This window comes from Rhinopithecus roxellana, chromosome 8, assembly GCF_007565055.1.
Source record: "Rhinopithecus roxellana isolate Shanxi Qingling chromosome 8, ASM756505v1, whole genome shotgun sequence".
Classification (NCBI taxonomy): Eukaryota; Metazoa; Chordata; class Mammalia; order Primates; family Cercopithecidae; genus Rhinopithecus; species Rhinopithecus roxellana.
In genome coordinates this window covers 134764761-134789858 of record NC_044556.1, presented here as the reverse complement: position 1 = coordinate 134789858, position 25098 = coordinate 134764761, and the positions used below count along the sequence as shown (strand labels likewise).

At 34.0% G+C, this 25098-nt stretch overlaps 1 protein-coding gene and 1 pseudogene across 10 annotated transcripts in view; both read left to right on the top strand.

Moving 5' to 3' along the window:
- The window catches only part of EDEM3 (ER degradation enhancing alpha-mannosidase like protein 3), a 74405-nt gene that overhangs the window by 32864 nt on the left and 16443 nt on the right, over positions 1–25098 (top strand). For 4 of the 10 annotated variants that reach the window (XM_030935929.1, XM_010368953.2, XM_030935927.1 and 1 more), the window contains 12 exons: positions 3874–4008; positions 6386–6491; positions 10526–10623; positions 12205–12330; positions 12528–12611; positions 14131–14214; positions 14748–14872; positions 19117–19282; positions 19835–19989; positions 21153–21309; positions 23359–23550; positions 24878–25043. In XM_030935929.1, coding sequence (XP_030791789.1) covers positions 3874–4008; positions 6386–6491; positions 10526–10623; positions 12205–12330; positions 12528–12611; positions 14131–14214; positions 14748–14872; positions 19117–19282; positions 19835–19989; positions 21153–21309; positions 23359–23550; positions 24878–25043 — 1594 coding nt within the window. The remainder of the gene's footprint in view (positions 1–3873; positions 4009–6385; positions 6492–10525; positions 10624–12204; positions 12331–12527; positions 12612–14130; positions 14215–14747; positions 14873–19116; positions 19283–19834; positions 19990–21152; positions 21310–23358; positions 23551–24877; positions 25044–25098) is intronic. The other 6 variants (XM_010368954.2, XM_030935928.1, XM_030935932.1 and 3 more) reach the window with 3 other exon arrangements.
- LOC104666816 lies at positions 8161–8632 on the top strand (annotated as a pseudogene).

The window sequence follows — 25098 nt, the reverse complement described above, 5'->3', positions numbered from 1 at the left end:
CCTCCCACAGTACTGGACTCACAGATGTGAGCCATCATGCCTGGCCTCTGTAGACATTCTTATACACACCCTTTTGCACAGTTTTTATTTCTTCCTTAGGATAAATTACTCAGAGAGGAAGTAATAAGTCACAGAGTAGGGAATGCTTTTTAAGACATCAGGTACTTATTGCCCAGTTGCTTTCCGGAAAGATTCTTTTTTACTTCACAGTGTTGTAAAAGTACGTGTGTCATTTTACTGTTACTAACACTGTATATTATTATTTTGCCAACTTAATGAGAAAAAATTGAATTATATTTTAATATGAATTTCTTTGCTTATTAGTACAGTTAAATTTGTTGATCTTTTTTTAGCATATTAAAATTAAAACCAAAAATTTTTAAAACAATATATAAACATTTATTTAATTCAGTTTACTTTTAGTAAATACTTTTAGTTTTTATTATAAATGGAAGTGTTAGATTTTGAGGAATCTAGCATATCTTTACTTTTGCCATAACATGAGAAGCAGGCAAGGAATTAAAACAGAAGATACTATGAGCATTATAGTAAAACAAGGAAACTTACATTATTTTCTTATCCTCTGAAGTGTCAAAATTTTTAAAATGATTTTTTATAATAGGACAATAGAAGAAAAATAACTACTGTCCCATCCTTTCTTATACATGCTTAGTATGCTTTGGCCCATGAAAATTTGTGTAATCAGTCTCTCTTAGATAAGCATCTGTAATTGATAGTATTTGCATTAATGGTTTTAACTCAGATGAATGTACTGTGCAGAAATGTTATTGTAAGAGTTAGTGGTCATTTTTTAAACTCATATATAACCTTTAGAGCTAGTACACACTTTGTAATGCCATTTCCTCAAAGTTAATTAAAAGCAACCTGCCAGCTTTTCAGATAAGACCTCATTACGAACGTTGAGTAGATTATTATATTCATAAAATATAAGGTTAATCGAATTCTGTTATGATTTATACGTATTTTAAGGATTTTCTAGTGTAGCAAAAAGACAGTGTAAACAAGTTTAGTGTAGGTAATTTATGCTTTTTCTTTAATAAAAAGGTGTCCTTTTAAAAATTGCCTTGTGACTCTCAGGAACACAGAATTAGGAGGAACCAGGTTCTAGATTGCTTCATGCTTTATTTTATTCCTGCTTTCATCTCTTTTTGTCTTAAACCTCTCAAGAAAGCAGGACAATAATCTCCTTGTTACTAATTTCTGCAGTAATAGATACTACACCAGTGCTATCTCTAAACCCAGTCATTTGAGTCCTAGTCAGGAGGACAAGAACCTATCTACCAGCCCCTAGATTACCAGAGGATCCCATAAGCAAAAAACGCCCTGAATCCTTCTTCCCTGATTTGTGGAAATGGTAGTGCCCCTTGGATACTGAAATGCATCTTGGTTCTGCATTTAAAAGTTCTCTAATACTGGCTGGGTGTGGTGGCTCACTCCTGAAATCCCAGCACTTTGGGAGGCCAAATCGGACGGATCACGAGGTCAAGAGATTGAGACTATCCTGGCTAACATGGTGAAACCCCATCTCTCCTAAAAATACAAAAATTAGCTGGATGTAGTGGTGTGTACCTGTAATCCCAGCTACTCAGGAGGCTGAGGCAGGATAATCGCTTGAACCCGGGAGGTGGATGTTGCGGTGAGCCGAGATCATGCCACTGCACTCCAGCCTGGTGACCCGAGACTCCATCCCCCACCAAAAAAAAGGTGTTTAATACCACTTATCTTCAGGAAGGATACAAGATTGAAATGAGCAGATACTATAGATAGTTGTGTTAATAAATAGTCTTTTTACAAATTTTATAGCAATCATCTTGCGATACAGTTCAATATACAAACATCTTAAGTATTATTGTACTAAAACATTAATGATTCAAAGTATTTCCATTTTAAGGGAAAGGGTACTGAAAGTGGGATACACAAATGTTTATTCTTCTCTATTTTGCTTTTGCTTTCTTATGACTACTCTTGGACTTTGTCATTCTTAGCTCTCAACTACTCCCAATTCAGCGTTATTTCCTTTTCTGAAATTCACACTTTAGCACTTGTGACTTCCGTTTGTTTGGCACTTAATTTATGACTTTTCATTGTTAGTTATTTTCTCTGTTTACATATCTGTCTTATTTGCTCTGTCTGGATTTTAAGCTCCTTGAGGACAAGGATCTATTCCTTTGTATATTGTCATAATATCCCCCACATGGTAGGTAAACAAGCAATAAATATTGATTAGTTGATTGTAGTAATTAACACAACTGACCAGAAAATATTTTTCACTGTTGACTCTTATTGCAAACATTTGTAAAATTATACTTTACCTTAGTGTAACTGATGTAATTAAATCTTTACTTTATTATTAAGGACTGCTTCATTGTAAGTCAGTCATTCTTAGTATCAATTTTCAATTTCAGTTCTGTAGATAGGGATACAGGCAGCATAAGGGGGCAGGAGATACTTTTCGTTCTTGTTTATGGTGCAGAACTACCTAAAACTAGCTAATCCTACAAAAGTACAAATGATAGAGATAATTACAAGTTTGGGAGGGGATGGAGGGAGGGGTACTGCTAGGCTAATAGCACGTGAAAATGTCTCAAGTAGCACTCTACAAAGTAAGATAAATGGCAGTACTGAGGACAACATTAACAGTGATCAGATCCCCATGTCTCACCTACGTTTCACATTTGTTATTCGTTTGTTGTTGAGGGGGTGTTTGTTTAGAAATGCCTGGAATCTGTTGATTGGACACTGTTCAGGCACTAGGTATACCTAGCAATTGATTTATCCAGATAAGTTGAAATATAAATTTTTTTGAGCTTCTCTTTATATAGAGTTTGAATAATAACCAAGAGTATACCCATGATGTTTTATGTTTGATTTTTTTTGTTATTGGCTGAATCCTTGGCATATACCTCCTTTTTTGTTGGTTATTTGGATTGCTGAAAAATATTCTAATTTTAATCAGTGTCTGCTCAGTTTGGTTCTAGTTAATCCAGGTTCATATTGTGGTATTATTTGGATTTTTTTTTTTTTTTAAGACAAGGTCTTGTTCTGTCACACAGGCTGGAGTGCAGTGGTGCTATCTCCGCTCACTGCAACCTCCGCCTCCCACGTTCAAGAGATTCGTGTCTCAGCCTCCCAGGTAGCTGGGATTACAGGCACGCGCCACCATGTCCAGCTAAGTTTTGTATTTTTAGTAGAGATGGGGTTATGCTATGTTGGCGAGGCGGGTCTCAGACTTCTGGCCTCAAGTGATCCACTCACCTTGGCCTCACAAAGTGCTGGGGTTACAGGCATGAGCTACCACTCATGGCCTGTTTGGTTTTCTTTGACTTAATAAATACCCCTTTGAAAAAATTTCCCTTGTGGTGTTAGCCTGCCAGCAAGGTGACACACTCTATATTTCAAAACCCTTAAAACCTGTAAATGAAATTTTAATTTCCTTTTAAATATACATCATAACAATCCATTTTTTCTCTATGATGAACTAGTTAATATATAATGTAGACTGGTTTTTCACAAATTCTAAACTAACCCTGATTTCTTCTAAGGCTGGTCTACTTCCCTATTCTTATACTTACTAATTCAAACTGTCCAGGGAACAAAATTGTTATAAAAGATACCTTCTGTGTGTAATTTCCCTTGTAAATATTCCCTTACTTCATGAATATTATGTGCTTAGAGTATATTTCCCTAGATGTTAATTGGAAGGTCACAGAGATCATCAGATTGAATTTCAGTGTTTAGTTATTTTATGAATTATTTTTATGATTTTATGTAAGGACTCAACTGAAAAGTAGTTTCTTATCAGAAAGTCATTATCTTGATAACTGCTAATGACAATTTTCTAATTGTATTCAGATTAATTTAAAGTTTGGCATCAGAAAACCAGAAGCTCGGACAGGAACTGAAACAGATACCTGTACGGCTTGTGCAGGTACCTTGATCCTTGAATTTGCTGCTTTAAGTCGATTCACAGGAGCAACAATATTTGAGGTTTGCTTTTTACGGTCTTTGATATCCTGGGTATTGGGTATAACTAACTTTATATCTAGTTGGAGAATTACTGTTATTTTAGTGAACTTTATGTCTAAATTCCTTTACATGGGTTTTAATTGTCAAAAACCTAGAACATTGTGAAGGAGCTATGTTAAATCCAACTTTGCATTTTGTTCACCAGCTATAAAGTATATGTTTAGGTTTAGTCTTAGAAATTTTTTTAGCCATATTACTTAAATGAATTTGATGTCTCCTTGATATCGTAAATGTCTTATATGAAATCCTATGTCCCTGTGTTTTATTTGTTAGACTTCCACGTGGTCTATTGCACTTCTGAAAGTTCTGGAACTTTCACTAATCTTCTAAAACACAGTGAAATTTTTGTACTTAAGTCTTGATTGAGACTCAAATCTGTGAATTTGTTTACTGCAAAGGAAATGTTATTCATTATCCAAAAGACTTAATATCCCCAAATAGTTGTTGTGGACTAGCTATGTCTCTCATTAAAACAATCTCATTATTTAAGCATGTCATTGGAGTGCAGTGTTAACACAAAGCACCCTCTTTTTTAAGCATATGACTTAGGTTAATGTTTAAAAATCCAGCAAATGGCAAACAGAACAAGCAGAAATAGGGACTATGTACCAGCATTACAGATATTAGATCTGAATGTAAAGAAAACAAACTGACTTTGTGTGTATGTATGTCTGTAAGTTAAAATGTCTCAAGGACAGATTTTTCGTGTTTGGTTGGTTAATCTTTTAAACTTAAATTTTTATTCTATATATTGTTCACTAATATTTTCCCTTCATTAAAAAGTGTGGATACTTTTGCGTACTTTAATAATTATAAACTCTCAGATATTGATGCAGTTACAGGTGAGGAAAATAAGGCTCAAAGAGTATGAGAGACCTGCACAGCTGGTAGGTGATGCATGGAATTGGAATTAGAATCCATGTCTTTCTGAATTTGAAACCCATACACTTTCCAATGAGCTATTTTGTGTTTATGAATAAATCTGTTGAAAATCATGTGATTTTTAAAAAAATTCTTGAATGTGCAGTAATTTAGCATCAGAGAAGATGCAGTTGGCAAAGCATTGATCTACTACAGGGTTGGCAAGCTACAGTCTGTGAGCAAAGTCCAGCCACTGCCTGTTTTTATTAATAAAGTTTTATTGGAACACAGCCATGCTCAATTGTTTGTTTTTATCTGTAGCTACTTTGGTGCTATAGTGACAGAGTTGAGTAATTGTGCCATTTACTGTGTGACCCATAGCACTTAAAATATCTGGTCCTTGTCAGAAAAAGTTTGCTGACCCTTGGTCTAATTATAAAGGGATCTGAATTCTCATATTAGTTTTTTGTCCTGTAATTCAATTTTAAACTCTAGCTAATCTTGAATTTCACTAGGCCTGTTTTCTTAGCTGTAGAGTAAGAGTAGGGAAATATAATGTTTTTGAAGTTTCCTGGCTCTGAAATTCTGCCATTTAATTAAAATTATAACCTTTATAACCTGCTTTGTGGTTGAAAGAAATCAGCATAGTTTGCGTTAGGAATTATAACTATTTTACACTCTCTAATCTACCAAGTGGCAAATTGGTTTAATGACTTTTTCTTTTATAGAAGTCCTTCTGCAGTGCTAAATAGGTTCATGCTCTGAGATTAATTTAGAAACCTACCTGTACTTGCCCTTTGCATTTATATTTTGTGACATCTTTTCATCCAAAGCCAAAAATTTGATCACAGCTCATTTAGTGTCTAGTAGATAAAATAAATGAGAAAAAGAAAAACATATCATAAGGTTACAAGTTTGTTGTTATCAAATATTTAGTAGCGTAGTTGATTTAATAGCTTTTTACTAATGAACTTGCATACCATTTAAAAAGTAGGATCTGAAATAACTTTCAAAGATAGCATACTACCTTTGAAATTCTCTTCCAGTTTTCTAAATAAGAGTATCTAGGGAGATTTTTACTTTGCATTTAAGTGATAGAAATTCTTTAACAAGTATATCTAGTTATATAAGCAATTAATATAATTTAATAATACATGTGTGTGAATATGAACTTGTGCTACAAGAGTAGATGAAATGAAGAAAAAAAAAAGAGTAGATGAAATGAATGGTCTCAAAGCAAGCCCTCCTCTGAATAGCTTATTGAGAGTCTTTCCTAACTACACTGATTGGTTGAAAAAGAGCCAAGCTTTGAGTTTTAAGGAAATTTGTTTTATAAATAGTTATCTTAGAAATTTAACCTAATTCTTGAAATATGCTATTGGCCTTTGAGTTTTGTTTGTTTGTTTCCTATTTGCCAAAGATACTCAGTTCTTCAATTATGCATTTCTTTCTTTTTCTTTTTTTTTTTTAATTACAGGAATATGCCAGAAAAGCTCTCGATTTTCTCTGGGAAAAAAGACAACGAAGTAGTAATTTAGTGGGTGTGACTATAAATATTCATACTGGAGATTGGGTACGAAAAGGTATGTAAGTTAGGCTTTTTAAATCAAGCCTTTGCATCCTCAAAATGGTTGGGAAATACCGAATTTTCATTTGTTAAAGTAATCTTTGGGATACTATAAAGCATAGGTTCTCACAGGATTGCTGGAATTTTAATTAATTTAGCCAGATTTTCTTTTTTGATGCCAAATGTGACACACTTCTAGATGATTTAGTATTCTATTTCTTAATGGATATAGCATTGTGGGTATAGGGTATAGATGAAACACTGTAATTTATTTGAAAACTAGAGAACCAGAGTTCCTCAGCCACCTCACATCAAGGTGTGATTTAGTAAGAATCTGTGTTCAATAAATTCTTTTTTTTCTTCCCTACCTCCAGAAATATAGTAGCTAAGAGCGTAGACTCTGGAGTCATGTTGTTAGATTCAAGCTATGTGATCTTGGGAAACTTATTTAACCTCTGTGTGCCTGTCGATTCCGTTTCTGTAAAGTGGGCATATTAATAGTAATTAGTTGTTCTGTATGAGGATTAAATGAGTTAACCAATGTAAAGTGCTTAGAACAGTGCCGGGCGTGTACTACACTTACTATGAAGTAAGTGCTCAGTAATGAGATGTTAGTCCCTTTGATTAGTAATTTTACTTCTGGGAATCTAGTCTGAGCAATAATACAAAACATAGAAAACTGTTTGGTCCCAAGATGTTCCATGCAATTATTTATAAGTAGCAGAAAATTGGGAAACAGTCTTAAGTAACCATCAATGAAAAAAAGCTAAGAAAATTATTTTATGTCAGTGTTGGAATATTGTTATTAAAATAAATCAGAAGCATGGGAAGGAACATATAACAATGTTTTATGAACAAACAGGATTCTGAATTGTACAAAGAGTGTGATTTTATCTTTCTAAAACACCCTGATAAAACAAGCATAGATGAATGGAAATAAACTAGAATATTCTTAAAGCCTCTTTTTTTTTTTTTTTTTTTTTTGAGGCGGAGTCTCGCTCTGTCGCCCGGACTGGAGTGCAGTGGCCGGATCTCAGCTCACTGCAAGCTCCGCCTCCCGGGTTTACGCCATTCTCCTGCCTCAGCCTTCCGAGTAGCTGGGACTACAGGCGCCCGCCACCTCGCCCGGCTAGTTTTTGTATTTTTAGTAGAGACGGGGTTTCACCGTGTTAGCGAGGATGGTCTCGATCTCCTGACCTCGTGATCCGCCCGTCTCGGCCTCCCAAAGTGCTGGGATTACAGGCTTGAGCCACCGCGCCCGGCCAAAGCCTCTTTTTTATACATTTTCTCTATTTCTAAAAAGCTTATCTTGTTTATATGTAAAATAAAAGGTAACTGCCTATATTTAAATAAATAAAAAGTATAAAATTTATTAATTCAAACATAATAAAATTATTATCTTTATTCAGTATTGTGTAAAATTTTTCTGTGTCATCTAAATGGTTTCTGAAACAGATTTGAATTGTGGCTTCAGAATTTTGTAATTTTTTTTTCTTTTAAGCCCACCTCAGACCTCAGGTGCAAGTTAATGGTAATTAATTTTGAATTAAGCATAATCATTGCATTATGACACAACAGTCTTATTAGTGGTTCATGCATGGCCCATTTTACTTAGTCATTTCAATAATGTAATAAGCACCACCTTGTGGATGCACAGACCCAGACACAGCCCATACCCCAGCAGAATGAAGCACCTGCCGTACTTCTGCTGAAGCCAAGTAGTGCAGAGCTTCGGCTGCAGCTCCAAGGATCTTGGCATCCCCACAGTTCACTTTCCTGAACAAGTGAACAAGTAGTAGATAATCTTCCAGGTGTTGTATCCACTGATGTTTATTATGGTTGGACTAGTGTTGGAAGTGGAGATGTCCATAAGATGGTGGTGAGCATGAGATGGAACCCATACTACAGGAACACAAAACAGTCCATGGAAACTCTTATCATGTATACCTTCAAAGAGGACTTCTATGGGGAAATCCTCAATATGGCCATTGTTGGCTACCCCAGACCAGAAGAGAATTTTTGACTCTTTAAGTCAGTTATTTCAGTAATTCAGGGTGATACTGAGGAAGCTAAGAAATGACTAGATGTACCAGAACATTTGAAACTCAAGACAATTCCTTCCAAGTTCCTAAAAGCAAAATATTGAATGGCCACTGATGAAAAATCATCTTATGTATTCATTCACTGTTTTCTAGTATTTCACTGCTTATGATTGTCTAGTCTCATCTTGGTTATATTTTAAAAATCAAATATTTTCCTACATCTGTGAATTAAGTAGTACAGTGTAGTTACCATATTGTACTTCAGCTGTTAAATTAAATCCATTATGTCATAACACTAAAAAGACTCATTTAAAGATGAAGGTTTAAAGTAACATAATATGTTGATTTAAATGTACCACTAGAAAAGCATGTCTTACAATAGAAATGACATGTATATAAATACGGATAAAAAGACAACTCACTAGTTTGAGATAAAAACTATTATTTTCATGGTAAAGTACCAGCATGTATGTGCTTGTATAGCATATATATAAACAGAGAAGGCTTAATGCATTTATAATGCAAATACAAATGCATTAAATAGAAGTTTTGATAGTGTATTACAGACCTACGAGGAAAAATCCAGACTTTGTATTTTTGATATTTTGTGCATCAATATATTGTTACAAATGTGAAAACTGTGAAATTTCTTTAGTCATTTCCTTTCAGTCACATCATTGTACCATCTTCATTTTTGTCTAGAGTTGGTTCAATTCTAAGTGGTCTAGACTCCACCTATCATTTTTTTTTTATTGGTAAAGACAGTAAAATAAGTGTTTTTTGAATCTATAGGTTTCATTTTTGTGTTAGATAGCATTTCTTCTTTTTAAGAGTAGATATTATTATTGTTCTTTAATTTTTTCTTGACTTTGGTTCTTTTTTCCTTTTTAAGAAAAAGCAAAACAGGAGACTTCATCTTTAGATTTCCTCAAGATTTAAGTGAATTTACTATTCATTTATACATACCAGTTTCTTAAAGAACACAAGATGCTTATTTTCCCCCAGTGAAACTAAGAGCTAATTAAACTATGAAATAGTTAGAAAATTATTTATTTTAAATGTAATTATCTGTTCCAGGGCAAATCTAAACTGGTGTAGACATATATATGCACAGTGTAATTTAATGCTAATCTAAGGAGTGCTTATAGCTTGAGGGAAAGGCATAAGTAAACATTAGTTAAATAATCTATGTGGTATGGATTTTTCCTCCTACTAACTGGATGATTTTGGTCTACTTGCATCTTTTTGTTTATATTGGCAAAATGTTGAAGTCTTTGGAAAATTAGGAAATTAACATTACAGATTGCTTTGGGCCCCCTCACAGAGTATATTGCATCATTGTTCACTTTAGCAACAGATTTGGTGATGATAGAGGGATGAAGTAGAAGTATATAGAGGTAATTTTGAAGATAATTCTTATAAATCATTTTTTTCTTATCTACATAAATTAGAATTGATTTTAATAATACAAAATATATAGAAAAATGTCTGAAGCTGTTGGAGAAGAGGGAAGCATATGTAATTCAGTTGGATTGTGTTTTACTTTTTGGTATATGAATTTATGGCAAAAAATGACATTCGTGGCTTTTTCATTTCTTTATCAAAATTTTAAGTTAGAAATTCTATACATGAAAGAAGACTCAATTTTCAGTGGCTTTATGAAGCAAAGTTAAAAACAAACATGGAAAAAGTAAAAACATTTGTGTCTTATTTGCCACTAGTTATCTTCTCTTTAAGTGGGTGAAAGTTCTTTGATATTTTATTGTTACCCTTGCATCTTGTTAAATAACCATTGGTTTTGAGAATCAGGTAGTGTGTTGTTTAGGCATTATTTAATTGTGTACATTTTCCAAAGTTTTATCTTGATTATAAGAAGTTACAGTAGTAAGTTATAGTGGTATCATTGTGATTCGTCTGAATGTTTTCAGGCCTTGAAATTTTTACTAAGTGATTTTTTTTTTTTAATTTAACAGTTGTTTAATGAAAAATCACATTTGTGTTTCCATAGATAGTGGAGTTGGAGCAGGGATTGATTCATATTATGAATATCTATTGAAAGCCTATGTCTTGCTTGGAGATGACAGTTTTCTGGAAAGATTTAACACAGTAAGTTGATACAATTTTATATTAATTTTATAATCAATTTCATTTGAGTCCAGATTTTGATAGAAACTCCATTAGCTAAATGACATTGTAAAAATAATTTTTAAAATGTGTAGTGGTTTTGTGTCAGTATTTGATGATGTTGGACAGGGACAGCCTAAAAAGTGACATACCTTCCAAAAAATTAGTTGATAAAGTAGTTTTATTTTCACCTTTTATCAGAAACTTTGCAGATCTGCCAATAAGAGATGTAATAGATTTGAATTTTACCTAATCTTGTTTTGTACAAGGGTAAGAATTGATGAAATATGTTACTAGTTAGCTTTTTCCTTTGGATTCCAATTCTTTTTGAAATCTTGGAAGTTTGGCTTAGTTTGATTACACCAAGGATACAGGACTTTGAAAACTTGGAGAAACTAGTGAGTATTCATTTCAAAAGCAAGTCTTAAGACTGGCTCAGAACCACAGGCATGTTTTTTGGGAAAAGTGGGAGGATTGTTGAACCCAATTGAATCACCTTTTTAACTGAAGCAAACCGAAATGAATATAGCAAACTCATCAGTTATATCACTATATTCTTTTAAAAATAATCTGCCATTTCTTTGTTCACCTATCAGTTCATCCATGTTATATGTATGGGACAGTATGACATGGTGATTAAAAGTATGGGAGATGTACTGGTTTAAATTCTGATTGTACCACCTACGGGTTTTGTGACTTTGGGCAAGTAACTAATATTATTTGCCTCTGTTTCTCATCTACAGAATGGGAGTACTGGTACTAATTTATAGGGTTATCGGGAGGATTGAGTTTATGCATTCAAAGTGATTAGAGCAGTGCCTTTAACCTATGGCCAATTCTCAATAATAGTGATTAAATAATAGGTAAATTTGCAAAAATATTAGTAAAAGTTTTAATAAGTCATTAATTGATTACTTTATAAAATTATCACATAGATTGTGTATTAGATTATAACAAGAATTTCTTGAGGTAAATGGGGACAAATAACTATTTTTGTTGGCTTGTTATTACAACTCAACCTGTTGTCAAAGCTGAGAAATATCTAGGAGAAGGAGACAAAAGAAGGGAAAAAGTTTTTTAAGACCATAAAAAGCTGAGATAGCAAACCGTAAGAGTGGCAGCAGTGATTAGCTGCATTAGTTTAGATAGTAGTGAGCGCCAAAATATTGTTAGCCGAGAAGGGATCAGATTTCCAAGATACAGAAAAAAACAAATTCTGTAATATAGAAGCTGGTAGCCGTATTCCAAGGGGACCTGCGGGCATACTAACCATGGCCTAACGCCACAGGACATGGAGATGTTCAGTTCCGTTTTTCCTCAGAAGGTCCCATATTACATATAGTCTTTAATAGTCTGCATGTGAGTTAGAGGACATAAAGGAGTACATATATATTTTAGAAAGATTTCCACCTAAAATAACTTAAATATTTATATAAATTGGTAATTATTTAGTGAGTTTATATATAAATTCTAGTTTAATTTCTTCACAGTGCTGTTTAATGTATTTAGAGTAGTACCTCTTTTTTCATCTAACTTTCATGAACACATATTGTGATCTTTTAGCACTATGATGCCATAATGAGGTACATTAGCCAGCCACCTCTTCTACTTGATGTGCATATCCACAAACCAATGCTGAATGCTCGGACTTGGATGGATGCTTTGCTTGCCTTCTTCCCAGGCTTGCAGGTATAAAGAATTCTGCTTTCTTAATATGAACATAAGATGATGATGTTAATTAGGTGCATTTTTGATCTTTAAAACTGAACTACAAAATATAGTTGCAGTTCAGAATTGTATTTGTATACATTTTTCTGTTTATGTAATGATTAGAGATAAAATCAGCTCATATTTTATTAGGTAATTTTCTTGTTGTTGATTTCTAGGTGTTAAAGGGGGATATTAGACCTGCTATTGAAACTCATGAAATGTTATATCAGGTGATTAAAAAACACAATTTTCTACCAGAGGTAAGCAAATAATTTTTGGAATAATCTTACACACACATACACAAACACACACACACACATGTACACATACACACTGTAAGTTGCTAATTTAAAGATAGAAAATGGCATCTTCAAGGCTTGTTGGTTCTTTTTTTTTTCCTATTAAATAGTTTATTTTTGGTTTGTACAGTATTATATATGTTTTTGCTTTTCTTTGTGTGTTAAGAGAAGTCTGATTTAGGGTAATGCTGACATTTTTTAAATTTCATGTAAAAAACTCCCATCTTAGTGCTTCTCAACTCTTCCTAACTTATGCCATTGTAATATTCTCTCATTCTGACTCTTATATGTACCTACCAGCTAGGGAGATATTGTGACTTTTTATTTTCTAAAGCTTGTCTTATGAAACTGTATACATTAGATACACTTCTGTTGTTCACACATGTGCCCTGGAAATGCAGAGAATGCCATCTCTTCCTCATGCTGATTGAGAATTATTCTTCCTGGTTTTTATACATTATATTAGTAATAAATATTCTTGCTAGCTTGATATGACAAGATTTTAATAGCATACTTTTTGGCTTTCCAGAAATGTACCATTAAAAATTTCCAAATGTGTGTATGGCCTTGTTCTATCCCTGCTTATTGACTACCCTCTGTGAGATATCTAAGCATTCCACCAACTTAGAAGGGTTCCTAAAGTGTTTGTTTTGGAAAGTATAGTTTTATTAGCCTTCAGGTGAGTAGGACTGTGCATTGCAGAAAATTCATATCCATACAGAATAAACTGAGGTTTCAATTAATACATCTATCACAAATGAAGTTTTTATTTAGTTCCCATAAAAGGTTTTGTTTGCTTTTATTTTTATGTTCTTTTAAAAACCGATTGATTATGTTATTGAATAAATTTCAAATAGACTAATTTTATTTATCTTTAAATAATGCCCTGTCTTATTCCATAAAGGATTTGAGGCTGTTACAAAAGAAAATAAGCTAAAATATGAAATATGTATGCTTGCACATTGCTAAGAGAGATTTTAAGTATTCTTACCACAAAAAAGATAGGTATGTGAGATAATGCATATGTTAATTAGCTTGATTTAGCCATTTCATAGTGTATACATATATCGAAACACCATGTCATGTGTACCATAAATATATGTCACTTTTATTTGTCAATTTAAACAATTTAAAAATAAATATGAGAACTAGAGAAGTAATAAGGGGAAAAAGTAGAAGGATAAAAAGAAAACACAATTATGTTGACCACCAGGACCCATGTAGTGGCATTACTGAGTTTCATTACTGAGTTTTTCTGAGTTTTCTAATAGCCAGAATGATCATTTAAAAAATAATCCATTTAATTGGTAAAAATAGCAGCCTTTGCAAAATGAATTAAGCAATGAAAATTGATGTTTTATTCATGAAAATGTCATGATTGCTATTTTAATTGCTTTTACCCATTTATATATATTCTGCATATTCTAGAACTACTTGTTTAATCACTTTTTTTATGCCTTTTGTATGTTGTTTTGTTCAGGCATTTACCACAGATTTCAGAGTACACTGGGCTCAACATCCTTTAAGGCCAGAATTTGCAGAAAGTACCTACTTCTTATATAAAGTAAGAAAAGATACCCCACTTTACTGTTTAGCCCCCATTCCCTGTTGGATCTCTCACTCTTTTATAATAGTAAATGGATTTTCAGAGTCCCCTTTTAATATTGTAATGATTGGATATATCATAGTTCTGATTCATCTAGTCCATAGAATTATTGAATGATGCCAGAATTGACATGTAAGGTTTTTTTCTTTAAAAAATATTATGTGAACATTTCTTTAAAGATAAATTTTATGTTCTAGAGCTGCTTTCTAAAGCATGTCTCTTGCCTTTCTTCAGTCAGGCAGCCTTTCTGAGCATTAGGAATTTAATCTAAAAACTAAGGTTATGTAGTTAAATTTTATAATTGTGTATATAAGAAATTCTGTAAAGCAGATTCATAGCTTTTTTTCAGAACTCAGTTCTGTATAATGTGCTCCAGTGCCTGATACAGTGCCTGGCACCTAGTAGGTACTCAATAAATATTTGATAAATGAATGGATATGTGGTAATATATAAGCTATATATATATACACATATATTCTCCTTTTTAATAGGCTACAGGAGATCCTTACTACCTTGAAGTAGGGAAGACACTTATTGAAAATTTAAATAAATATGCTAGAGTGCCTTGCGGATTTGCTGCCATGAAGGATGTTCGTACTGGAAGTCATGAGGACAGGTAAAACAATTGCTAACACCCCCTTTCCTCAGGGTCTCTCTGAAACAACACAAAATGCAACTACCATTTAGGATTCAAATAAGTTTAATTCTTGTACAAAGGATAGAGACCTTTGTTCTTTGTGTTTACTTTTTTAAACTCTGTTGAATAGACTAATTTTAGTATGTTTGAAACGTTTGTATTTTTGTCATAGTGCCTGGCATATAGTAGGTGCTCAAATGATTTCTGAATAAATGAATCAATGATTGTTAAATATCAGAACCTTGGTATTAGGACTATCTAAAATGTTGCTTTTTTTCTTCTTTGATAATAGTTTCCTTTTATATTACATAAAACATTAGAAATTACCAAGATGAGGAATGATCTGGAATATGATTCCTGTTCAGCCAAGAATTCCTCAAAAGCTGTGTGTACTCTTACACGGTTGCTGACTTGCAGGGGTAGGAAAGACCAGTGGTAGTTTCTGTTTTGTTAGACACTGGATAGATGTAGATGGTATAAAGTATTCAAGCTATGAAAAGTGCTCCATTTGAAATTCACAATTCTGCTTATTCTAAGATCACTTATATGGTTATCACATCTCTAAATGAATGCTGAAGCTTGTTTGTTCATTTGGTTAGCAAATGTTCATTCCAGAAATACTTCCTGAGGCCCCTTACGTGCCAGGCCTCTTACTAGTTTTTGAGGATTAAAGATATGAAGATATGTCCTTTCTGTCTTTGAATCACTGAAGGCAGGCCAATAAGTAGACTTTTAAAACATTGTGTATGTGTTATGAAACATATTAAAGGGGCATGAAGCACAGGTTGGGATGTGATAGTCAGTGAAGGATTCCTGAAGGATCCTATGTCCTGAAGGATAAACAAGAATTAGAAGAAGAAAAATGTCAAAGAAGTTCCAGGCAGTGAGACTGAAGACATGAGAAACACAGCACTCATCATCTACCCACAGAGTTGTTTCTTAGTTCTTCACTTAGTATTCGGATAATGGTTAATTAGGCTTAGAATCTCCATCCCTGCTAATGAGCAATGGTTAGGTTCTGGAAGCAGGCATACAAATAATAGCAAAAAATAAAAGCAGATACCTTGTGTATTTGCCTATAATATTTATTGATTGTTTCCTGCACTCCAGACAGTCTTCTAAGCATTTTATGTGTTTAACTAACTTGATCCTTACAACAGCTTTCTGAAGTGTACTATTATAGTCTTCATTTTAAAGGTGAAGAAACCAAGGGAAAGAGAAGTTAGGAAACTTGCCTAAGGTCACACAATTAGTAAGATTAAGTCAGAATTCTAATCTAGGCAGATTGGCTCTTGACAGTGATGTTACACTGGCAATTCATTAAAGAACAATAAGCACCTACTATATGCCAGTCCCTGCACTTAAGTGTGGGGTAGAAGGATAAAATAGAACTAGTCCCTGCACTCCCATGACTTGCAGTTAGTGAATAGGATAGGTGTGTAAAAAGAAATAATCACAACCATGTGATATGTTCTAAAATACAAAAGCAGTAACAGATTGAAGAATTACAGAGGAAGACATGATTTACTGTTTAGAGTTCCATTTTTCAAAGTGTAATATCCTTCTTTTTTCCCCCCACCAGATACTCCTTTTATGACATTGTTTCTGGACCTCTTACACACTGACATTGCCCCATTCTGATTGCATTCCAGTACATACAATAACTCTTAAAATATCTTGTCCAGAATTAACCATATACTCAAGATGTGTCTGGCACAACAGCCCTGTAACTGTCTGGATTCAGGCAAAGGGTCACTAATTTTCTATGAGGCTGATGAGTTTCCACCCTCTATCCAGTTGAGGACCACTGCTTCATTGACTCACTGTTCCTCGGGATGGTTGTGCCTTTCAGATGTATTTAGCCAAACAAAAGGTTGAGAACTACCATTCTTCCTCATATTGTGTTATTAGATGTGCTTTAGATTTTTTAGGAGCTTTATTATGTTCAGCTCACAGTGAGCTTGTGATCAACTAGTTTCACATACTTAACTGTATAGTCTGCTGATAAATGAGTGTTCCCCACCCTGCCGTTGAACAGCCAAGTTTTATACTTAACTCAGCAAAATTTCTTTTTTTTGTTTTATTTCTAGATTTTGGTCTAGGGGTTGAATCTCATTAGCTAAACTACCAGTTTTCAATGATCTATAGTTTAGATAAGCATGCCTTACATTTTTTTCATCCAAATTGTTGGGAAGAATTTTGGTTGGACCACAGCCAGTGCCCCGTGGCATTGCACTTGAGGGCTTTCAGTTACAGGCTCTTTGCATGCAGTGATTTATTACCCTATAGGTCTAAGCACTATACTGTCCTCCAGGATACCGTCATCTACACAGACACAGACACACACACACACTTTTCACAATGGAAATATCTGTATTTTCCTAATAATGGATAATTACCAAAAAGAATGTAAATGGCAAAAGTAATAGGAAGATATTTGCTAAGACACTCTCCCCTAACTGCGTAAGATTACTACTGTTAGCAATTTTATAAAGGCTTCCAGACATTTTTAATGCCTGTGTATTTTTATTTATGTATGTGTTTATGATTTTAAAATATAAAATAGATCATATGATCTGATACTTGCTAGCTTTGCCCAATTCATACTGTAGTTATCTTACCATGCCTTGTTCTTTTCTAAATGTTTATAAATTGTCTATTCTAGTATTTGCCAATTATCAATATCCTGCTCATCTGTCTACAGTTCTCAAGATAGCATTTGCTCACGTAATAACTGTCGGTCCATCAGAAAAGGTTAAATTATGATAAGTGTATTGCAGGTAAACAGGAAAGTGTTTTTATATTGTCTAAAAAGATTAATATCCAAAATGGCTAAACATGTTTTGAAACAGTACAGGTGAGTTTTTGTTCCAAAATAAAAAATCATATATATGTGGGAAAAATGATAGCTGTAGTTTCAATCTCATATGTATGCCAGGTGCTATGCTAAATAATTGACATTTAATATCTCAGTCTTCACACCAATGTCATGAGTGTATTGTTATATTCCTTTTACAGAAGAATAAACTCAAGCTCATAGTCCTTATATCCCCATGGTGACAGAACTAATTAGTGGAAGGTCTTTCTATTTCCAAAGCCCATGTTCTTTACCTCTTTGTTCTGCTGCCTCTCCAGCTCATTCTTTAATCATGCTGTTTAAACTTGCATTTAATTTAGTAAACATTTATCGAGTGCCTACTATGTGCCAGTAATTGTGCTTGGCCAAAGGTATGAAATTGTGCAACTTGTCCAGTAAACTAGAAGTTGTTTATTACTGCCAAAACGTATGATGCTTTGGGGAGTAGTAAATTAAATTTGGTGTTACTATGACTCCATCTACCAGCCATGCTCTTTTCCTGACAGTTTTAATTTAAACTTTTCTTAAAGTGTTGTTAAAACATTGTAACATTAAATCACTTGTAAAAACACATATAGTTTTACTCTCTTTATTTCTCCACATTCCCTTTAACAGGTAAATAAATATTTAGAATGTTACAATCGTAGCCCATGTGACTTTGCATTGTACTTTTTTCATATAACTTTTTTTTTTCTTTTTTTGAGTTGGAGTCTTGCTCTGTCGCCCAGGCTGGAGTGCAGTGACACAATCTCGGCTCACTGCAAGCTCCATCTCCTGGGTTCAAGCAATTCTCCTTCTGCAGCCTCCTGAGCAGCTGGTATTACAGGTACCTGGCACCACACCTGGCTAATTTTTACATTTTTGGTAGAGACGGGGTTTCACCATGTTGGCCAGGAAATTACATGCAAGTAATTTCTTTATCTTTATAGCCTTCTTTTTAAATCACTTAAATAGCTACATAATAGATTCCATCAAATTTATATGACTTTTTCCAGCTCTTTAATTTAGTTGAAGATTCTTGTATGATTCTCACTAGTAAAATTTATCAGTTCCCTCCCTGCTGTTGATTCACTATAGAAGAAATGGAGAACTTTCCCTTATTGAAAGGCCTATAGAAAAATCTTGTCTGCATTATTCACAGGATTCAGTGTATCAGTGTGGTAGACAATTCCTCTGGTCTTTTTCATTAACATGGAATATACTTGGAGTCAAGGTTATTCTGCCCCTGGTAGATTGATACATTCTATAGTTCTTTGAACACCTAAGTTGGTATAGACAGGATTATTAACCTTGACTATGGCTTTCATATAATTGGCATTTAAATTATTTTTATCTACTTATATTTATTTGTGACTTTTTATTTTAGAATGGATTCTTTCTTCTTGGCCGAAATGTTTAAATATCTTTACCTGTTATTTGCTGATAAAGAAGACATTATTTTTGACATAGAAGATTACATCTTTACAACAGAAGCTCATCTGTTACCTCTTTGGCTCTCTACTACAAATCAAAGCATCTCTAAGAAGAACACAGTGAGTTTTTAAATTAAATGTCTTATTCTCTTTTTATTTCTATATGTTTTATTTTTCCAAGTGAAAAGTAATCCATGCCTAAAATTCAATAAATATATGTATGGTAAGAAGAAACTAAATATATACATTTTCTTATTTTGTTTTTATTGCATCCTGTATACACTTATGTATTTCATTAGCTGTTTGCTTTTAAAAATGATGTTAAGTAGGCTGGGCACGGTGGTTCAGGCCTGTAATCCCAGCACTTTGGGAGGCCAAGGTAGGTGGATCACGAGGTCAGGAGATCAAGACCATCCTGGCTAACACAGTGAAACCCCATCTCTACTAAATATACAAAAAATTAGCCGGGCATGGTGGCAGGCACCTTGTAGTCCCAGCTACTTGGGAGGCTGAGGCAGGAGAGTGGCATGAACCCGGGAGATGGAGCTTGCAGTGAGTGGAGATTGTGCCACTGCACTCCAGCCTGAACGACAGAGTGAGACTCCGTCTCAAAAAAAAAAAAGTTATGTAAAATAATTATTTCTGTTTACATAAAATGTTTTTATATTGTAGACCTCGGAATATACAGAACTGGATGACAGTAACTTTGATTGGACTTGTCCAAATACTCAGATCCTCTTCCCTAATGACCCATTGTATGCTCAAAGTATTCGTGAGCCCTTGAAAAATGTGGTGGATAAGAGCTGTCCTAGAGGCATCATCAGAGTGTAAGATGTATTATTTTATATTTTCTGATATCAAAGTTGTTTCTTAGTAAATGACAGAGAACTTAGGGAGCATGTATCAACAGCCAAGAAGACATTAATGTAGGCCGAAAATGTTGAGATATGTAGCTATCACTGGTTAAAATAAAAATTATTAGTAAGATAGTAAAGCTTATTTTGCAGTAGTATCTTTTTTATTATTATGGAAACTTTCAATATTTTATGAGCTAAAGTAATAATAGTGGGCAGCATGTAACAGTTTTTAACTTCTGTAACTCATTTTTCATGGAATAGTTTCATCGAATATTTTCTGGCTGGGCATGATAGCTCACGCCTGTAATCTCAGGACTTTGGGAGACCGAGGCGGGCGGATCACCTGAGGTCAGGAGTTCGAGACCAGCCTGGCCAACATGGTGAAACTGTCTCTACTGAAAATACAAAAAATTAGCTAGGCATGGTGGCAGGCACCTGTAATCCCAGCTACTCAGGAAGCTGAGGCAGGAGAATCACTTGAACCTGGGAGGTGGAGGTTGCAGTGAACCAAGATCACAACATTGTACTCCAGCCTAGGTGACAAGAGTGAAACTCCATCTCAAAAAAAAAAAAAAAAAAAATTCCTTTTGTCTATAGTTTCTGTGTAGTGAAAATACAGGTATTTTGTTTTTTTGGGTTTGAGTTTTTGAGGGAGTACTTATTCTTGTTAAAATTGTTTGGCTTAATGAGTTCATTTTCTGACGAATAGTTATATTAGAAAGGTCATTACAAGGACTTTTTAAAAATTATTTTTACATAAGTGTTATTATTCACTGATACAAGTGTTGATTTGCTTTTAAAATATTGGGAGAAAAATCTGTGTTTTTAAAGGATAACGTCAGTAGTAACAAATCCCCAAGCGAACTTGTTCTGTACCTTTAAATAGTTATAGTTCTGTTGACTAATACTGCCTTATGTAGCTAATATACATACTTTTATAACTAGAAAATGTTATATTTGAAAGCTATACACTTGTTAACCTAAATTATGTATAAGAAAATACTTGTTTCCAGTTATTCCAGTTTCACTAGTTCTAAAACTAGCAATTTTGCAAGTAATGTCATTTTTATTTGACGTGTTTTTTGCCAATTCTAATTTGTAGTTTTTAAAGCCTTGCCTGTAATTACTTTTAGCAGAGAGGAGAGTTTCAGGAGTGGAGCTAAACCCCCTCTGAGAGCCAGAGATTTCATGGCCACTAACCCTGAGCATTTAGAAATCCTGAAGAAGATGGGGGTGAGTTTGATTCACCTCAAAGATGGGAGAGTCCAGTTGGTCCAACATGCAATCCAAGTAAGACATTGCTACACTAATTAGATACCATGTCTGCCCTGCTTTCTTTGGTCGCATTAGCTTTAATAAGATAATGGATTTCAACTTTCTAAACACTTTAAATATATTGTTTAAAGTGAGAGAATAAGAATTTTAGGACTTGGAAGTGTCTTGGAAAGTCATCTAATTCAACTCCTTGATAGTATAAATCAATTAAATCAGAGATAGGTTGAGTAATTTGCTGAAGTTAATATAATCAAATGCAAGACTCAAATCTAAGTTTTCTGTTTCTCAGTCCATTGGCTTTCCCCTTTTACTTTTATTTACAACATAACTTCAAAAGCTAGTAATTAGTTTTAATATTCATATCTCCATGTTTTACATCATTTTAGTCTCCAAAGGGCTACTGAATCTTAAGTAGTTTTTCATCATAGGCACTTATTTGTCTGTGCCTAGGAAAAATAACATGTCTTTTTGAGACATTTTTATTGATTTTTACTTTGAAAGTTTTTATAACATGAAGTCTTTAAATTATTTACCTTATTAGTATATTGATTCTGAGAAAACCACATAGTTTGCTGAATAATTTTTAACCTAGAACCGTATTCAGGTATCCCTTAATCTCAAATTCAGCCCTCCCACAACTTCATCACACCCTCAAGTTTTCATCTCATCCATATTCTTGCCACATCCTTCCTTCTTTTAAGAGTATTCTTCTTTCTTCCTTATGTTTTATTTGGCCTCAGTGGGAGTGACATGTCTTGCGACATTGCTTTTACTTAGTTAGGCTGCCAGTGGCATAATTACCACCAAGTGACCTCTTAATCCTTTTATGATTTGACTTTTCTGTAACTATTGGCTGAACCCTTCATAAAACATTTTCCCTTCTTGGCTTCCAGGATATTTCAGCAACAAAGTTCTTTCTCTACTTCACTGTTTATTGCTTTGTAGCTCTCCTTGGCACAACCACTCAATGTAAACAGTTTCCAAGAATCTGGATGATATTCTTTTCTCTATGTACTCTTCTTCGACAGTCTCACCTATTTCTACAAGCTTAGCTATCATCTTTATACATATGACTTCTTAGCTATGTATATGAATCCTGATTCCTAACTTTACTATTAACTTCAGCTTTCATCTACCTCTCATGCATCTTGCATCTCAATCTCAATCTGTCCAAACTTGAATTATCTTTCTCTTGTTTACTATCTTTCTACCCTCACCTCAACCTATATTTCCTTCTTTGGTTCTCCATGTCAGTAAAACCTATCATTGTTCTTTAAGTCATCAAAGCTGGACATTTCAGGACAGGTTTGAACTCTTCTCTGTCTCCCAGTTCCTCTCTGTCTTTTTCCATCCTCTAACTTGTATCATGTCTTGTTGGTTTTTCCTGTAAAGTATCAGGAATCATCTTTTTTTTTGCTATTATAGTCAGTCATTCTTCAACTTTCCCTCTGTTAAGACTCAATTCAAATGTCATTCTAAATCTTTCCCAGGTACACACAAGTAGAGTCAATTGTTCCCTCGTCTGTGCTCCTTTTCCACTTTCCCACTTGAGAAGTTTTATCATAGCTAACTTTACATGTCTTTCTCCTCCAGACACAAACTTCTTAAAGGACTGTCTCTCCAATGCCTAGGCAAGTGCTGAGATGGAATAAGTGCTTGACACATATATTTTGAATCAAATTGAATCTGGTTGTTCACTATTTCAAGGAGGGAAAGTGTGGGTCAGGTATGAGGTTTATTTCTTCAGAGGGAAGGCCAGTGGGGAAAATAAGCGAAGTGAGCATTTGAGCATTTGCTAGAAGTCCAGCTCTCAATCTGAATCAAAAGTGGTTTATAGAATAGCGAAAGTGACATTGATAAAAACTACAGATAAGTTATTTTCAGAAATATTATTTCCGAAGGTATTATTTTTGAGTACAAATAAGGTCATAAATACTTGGCGGTGACCTAAAGTGAAAGAAGAAGTTTTAGAGTAGAATACTATAGTACAGTGTCTTTAGGAAATCAAAAAGTTGGTGGAAGTTTCCAGAAAGGAAGGATAAAATGAATTTGTTTTTTTCATAGGCTGCTAGTTCAATTGACGCGGAAGATGGGTTGAGGTTCATGCAGGAGATGATTGAATTGTCAAGTCAGCAACAAAAAGAACAGCAGCTGCCTCCACGAGCTGTACAAATTGTTTCCCACCCATTTTTTGGCAGGGTAGTATTGACTGCTGGACCAGCTCAGTTTGGGCTGGATCTGTCTAGACATAAAGAGGTATGTATACTTAAAATATAGTTGTTGAAACTGAATTTAAAATATTAAGTATTGCCTCATTTCTTAGTTTCTTCTCTAATTTAGTAGTTTTAATTTATTTAAAAAACCGAAATAGTCTCCTGGATTTAAGTAAAGTAAAAGCATATCTTGAAAACTTTGCGTCATAATTTATGTATATAACATGCTTATAGAATTCTAACTAAAATATTATTCAGATTCTATTCAATTTCTTGGTCTTTTCTCTAATTTAGTACCTTTAATTGATCTAAAAATGGTTTTCAGACTCTCTAAGAGCCACTAAAACCTTTCTATGAACAAAAATCTAAACCAGGAGCTTAATATAGAAAACAGCTAAAAGCACAGAAGCTCTGGCTCAAGTGATTGGAGAAAGCCTGGGACCCTGAGGTTCTCCTTTTGAAGATCATTAAGCTAGTCCACCCCTATAGTTATAACATAGTTACAATGTAGAAAACAAAGACTTACATAACTAAACAGTTCACAAGTTTGTCTAACTAATTGATTGCAGAGCTGGGACCAGAGCCGAAGTATCGCGACAATCTAAAGCCAATGCTCTTTTCACTCTATTACTGCTAATTTAGACTTTTTCTCACGTGTATTTTAAACTATGTAGAAGCTATGTAGATTGATTGATTCATTCATCTGTTAAGTGCCTACTATATTCTGTTTACTGCTTGCTGTATCAGTTTACAAAACCATTGAAGATCTATGCCCTTATGGAATTTACATTTTAGGAGAATGAAGGATATTAAAACATCTTTATAGTAACATCTTTAGAAAAATCAGTTCCTTGGTGGATTTAATTTTTCTGGGGAAAAGAACTGCTTGCAGATTCATATAGCCTAAGTCCATTTTTTTCCTCTCTTTCAAAAACTTTTCTTGTTACCAATGATCATTTCAAATTGGTTCCCAGCTATTGTAAATGTAGTAAATCTGCCTACAGGTCCCAACTTTACCACTTAATAACATCGTGTTAACATTGTGAGCAAATTATGGAACCTGAGTCTCAATTTCCCCCTGTGTGAAATGGAAATGTTATTTGTGTTGTTTTGCTCAGGGACATTGTAAATAACAGATTTTGTAGTTTATGTAAAAATGTTCTATAAACTGCAAAGCACACTCAAAATATTGGTTGAGTACTGTGATATGCAAAATGTTTAAAACAAATTTTATGCTGAATATATATTAGATATGTTATCATTAGAAAAGAAATGAGTCTAGTTCTCTCAAAGCTCTAGATATTGAGGTTTGATGACTTGATTGCCATTTGAGAAGATTCAAGTATTTAAGTTGCTTTTATTTCTGACAGACAAGAGGATTTGTTGCAAGCAGTAAACCATACAATGGTTGTTCAGAGCTTACTAACCCAGAGGCAGTGATGGGAAAAATCGCATTGATACAAAGAGGACAGTGCATGTTTGCAGAAAAGGCACGCAACATCCAGAATGCAGGAGCCATTGGTGGCATTGTTATTGGTAAGTAATTCTCCATGTCATTGTGTTGACTGAAGAAGAGATAATTTTTAGGATT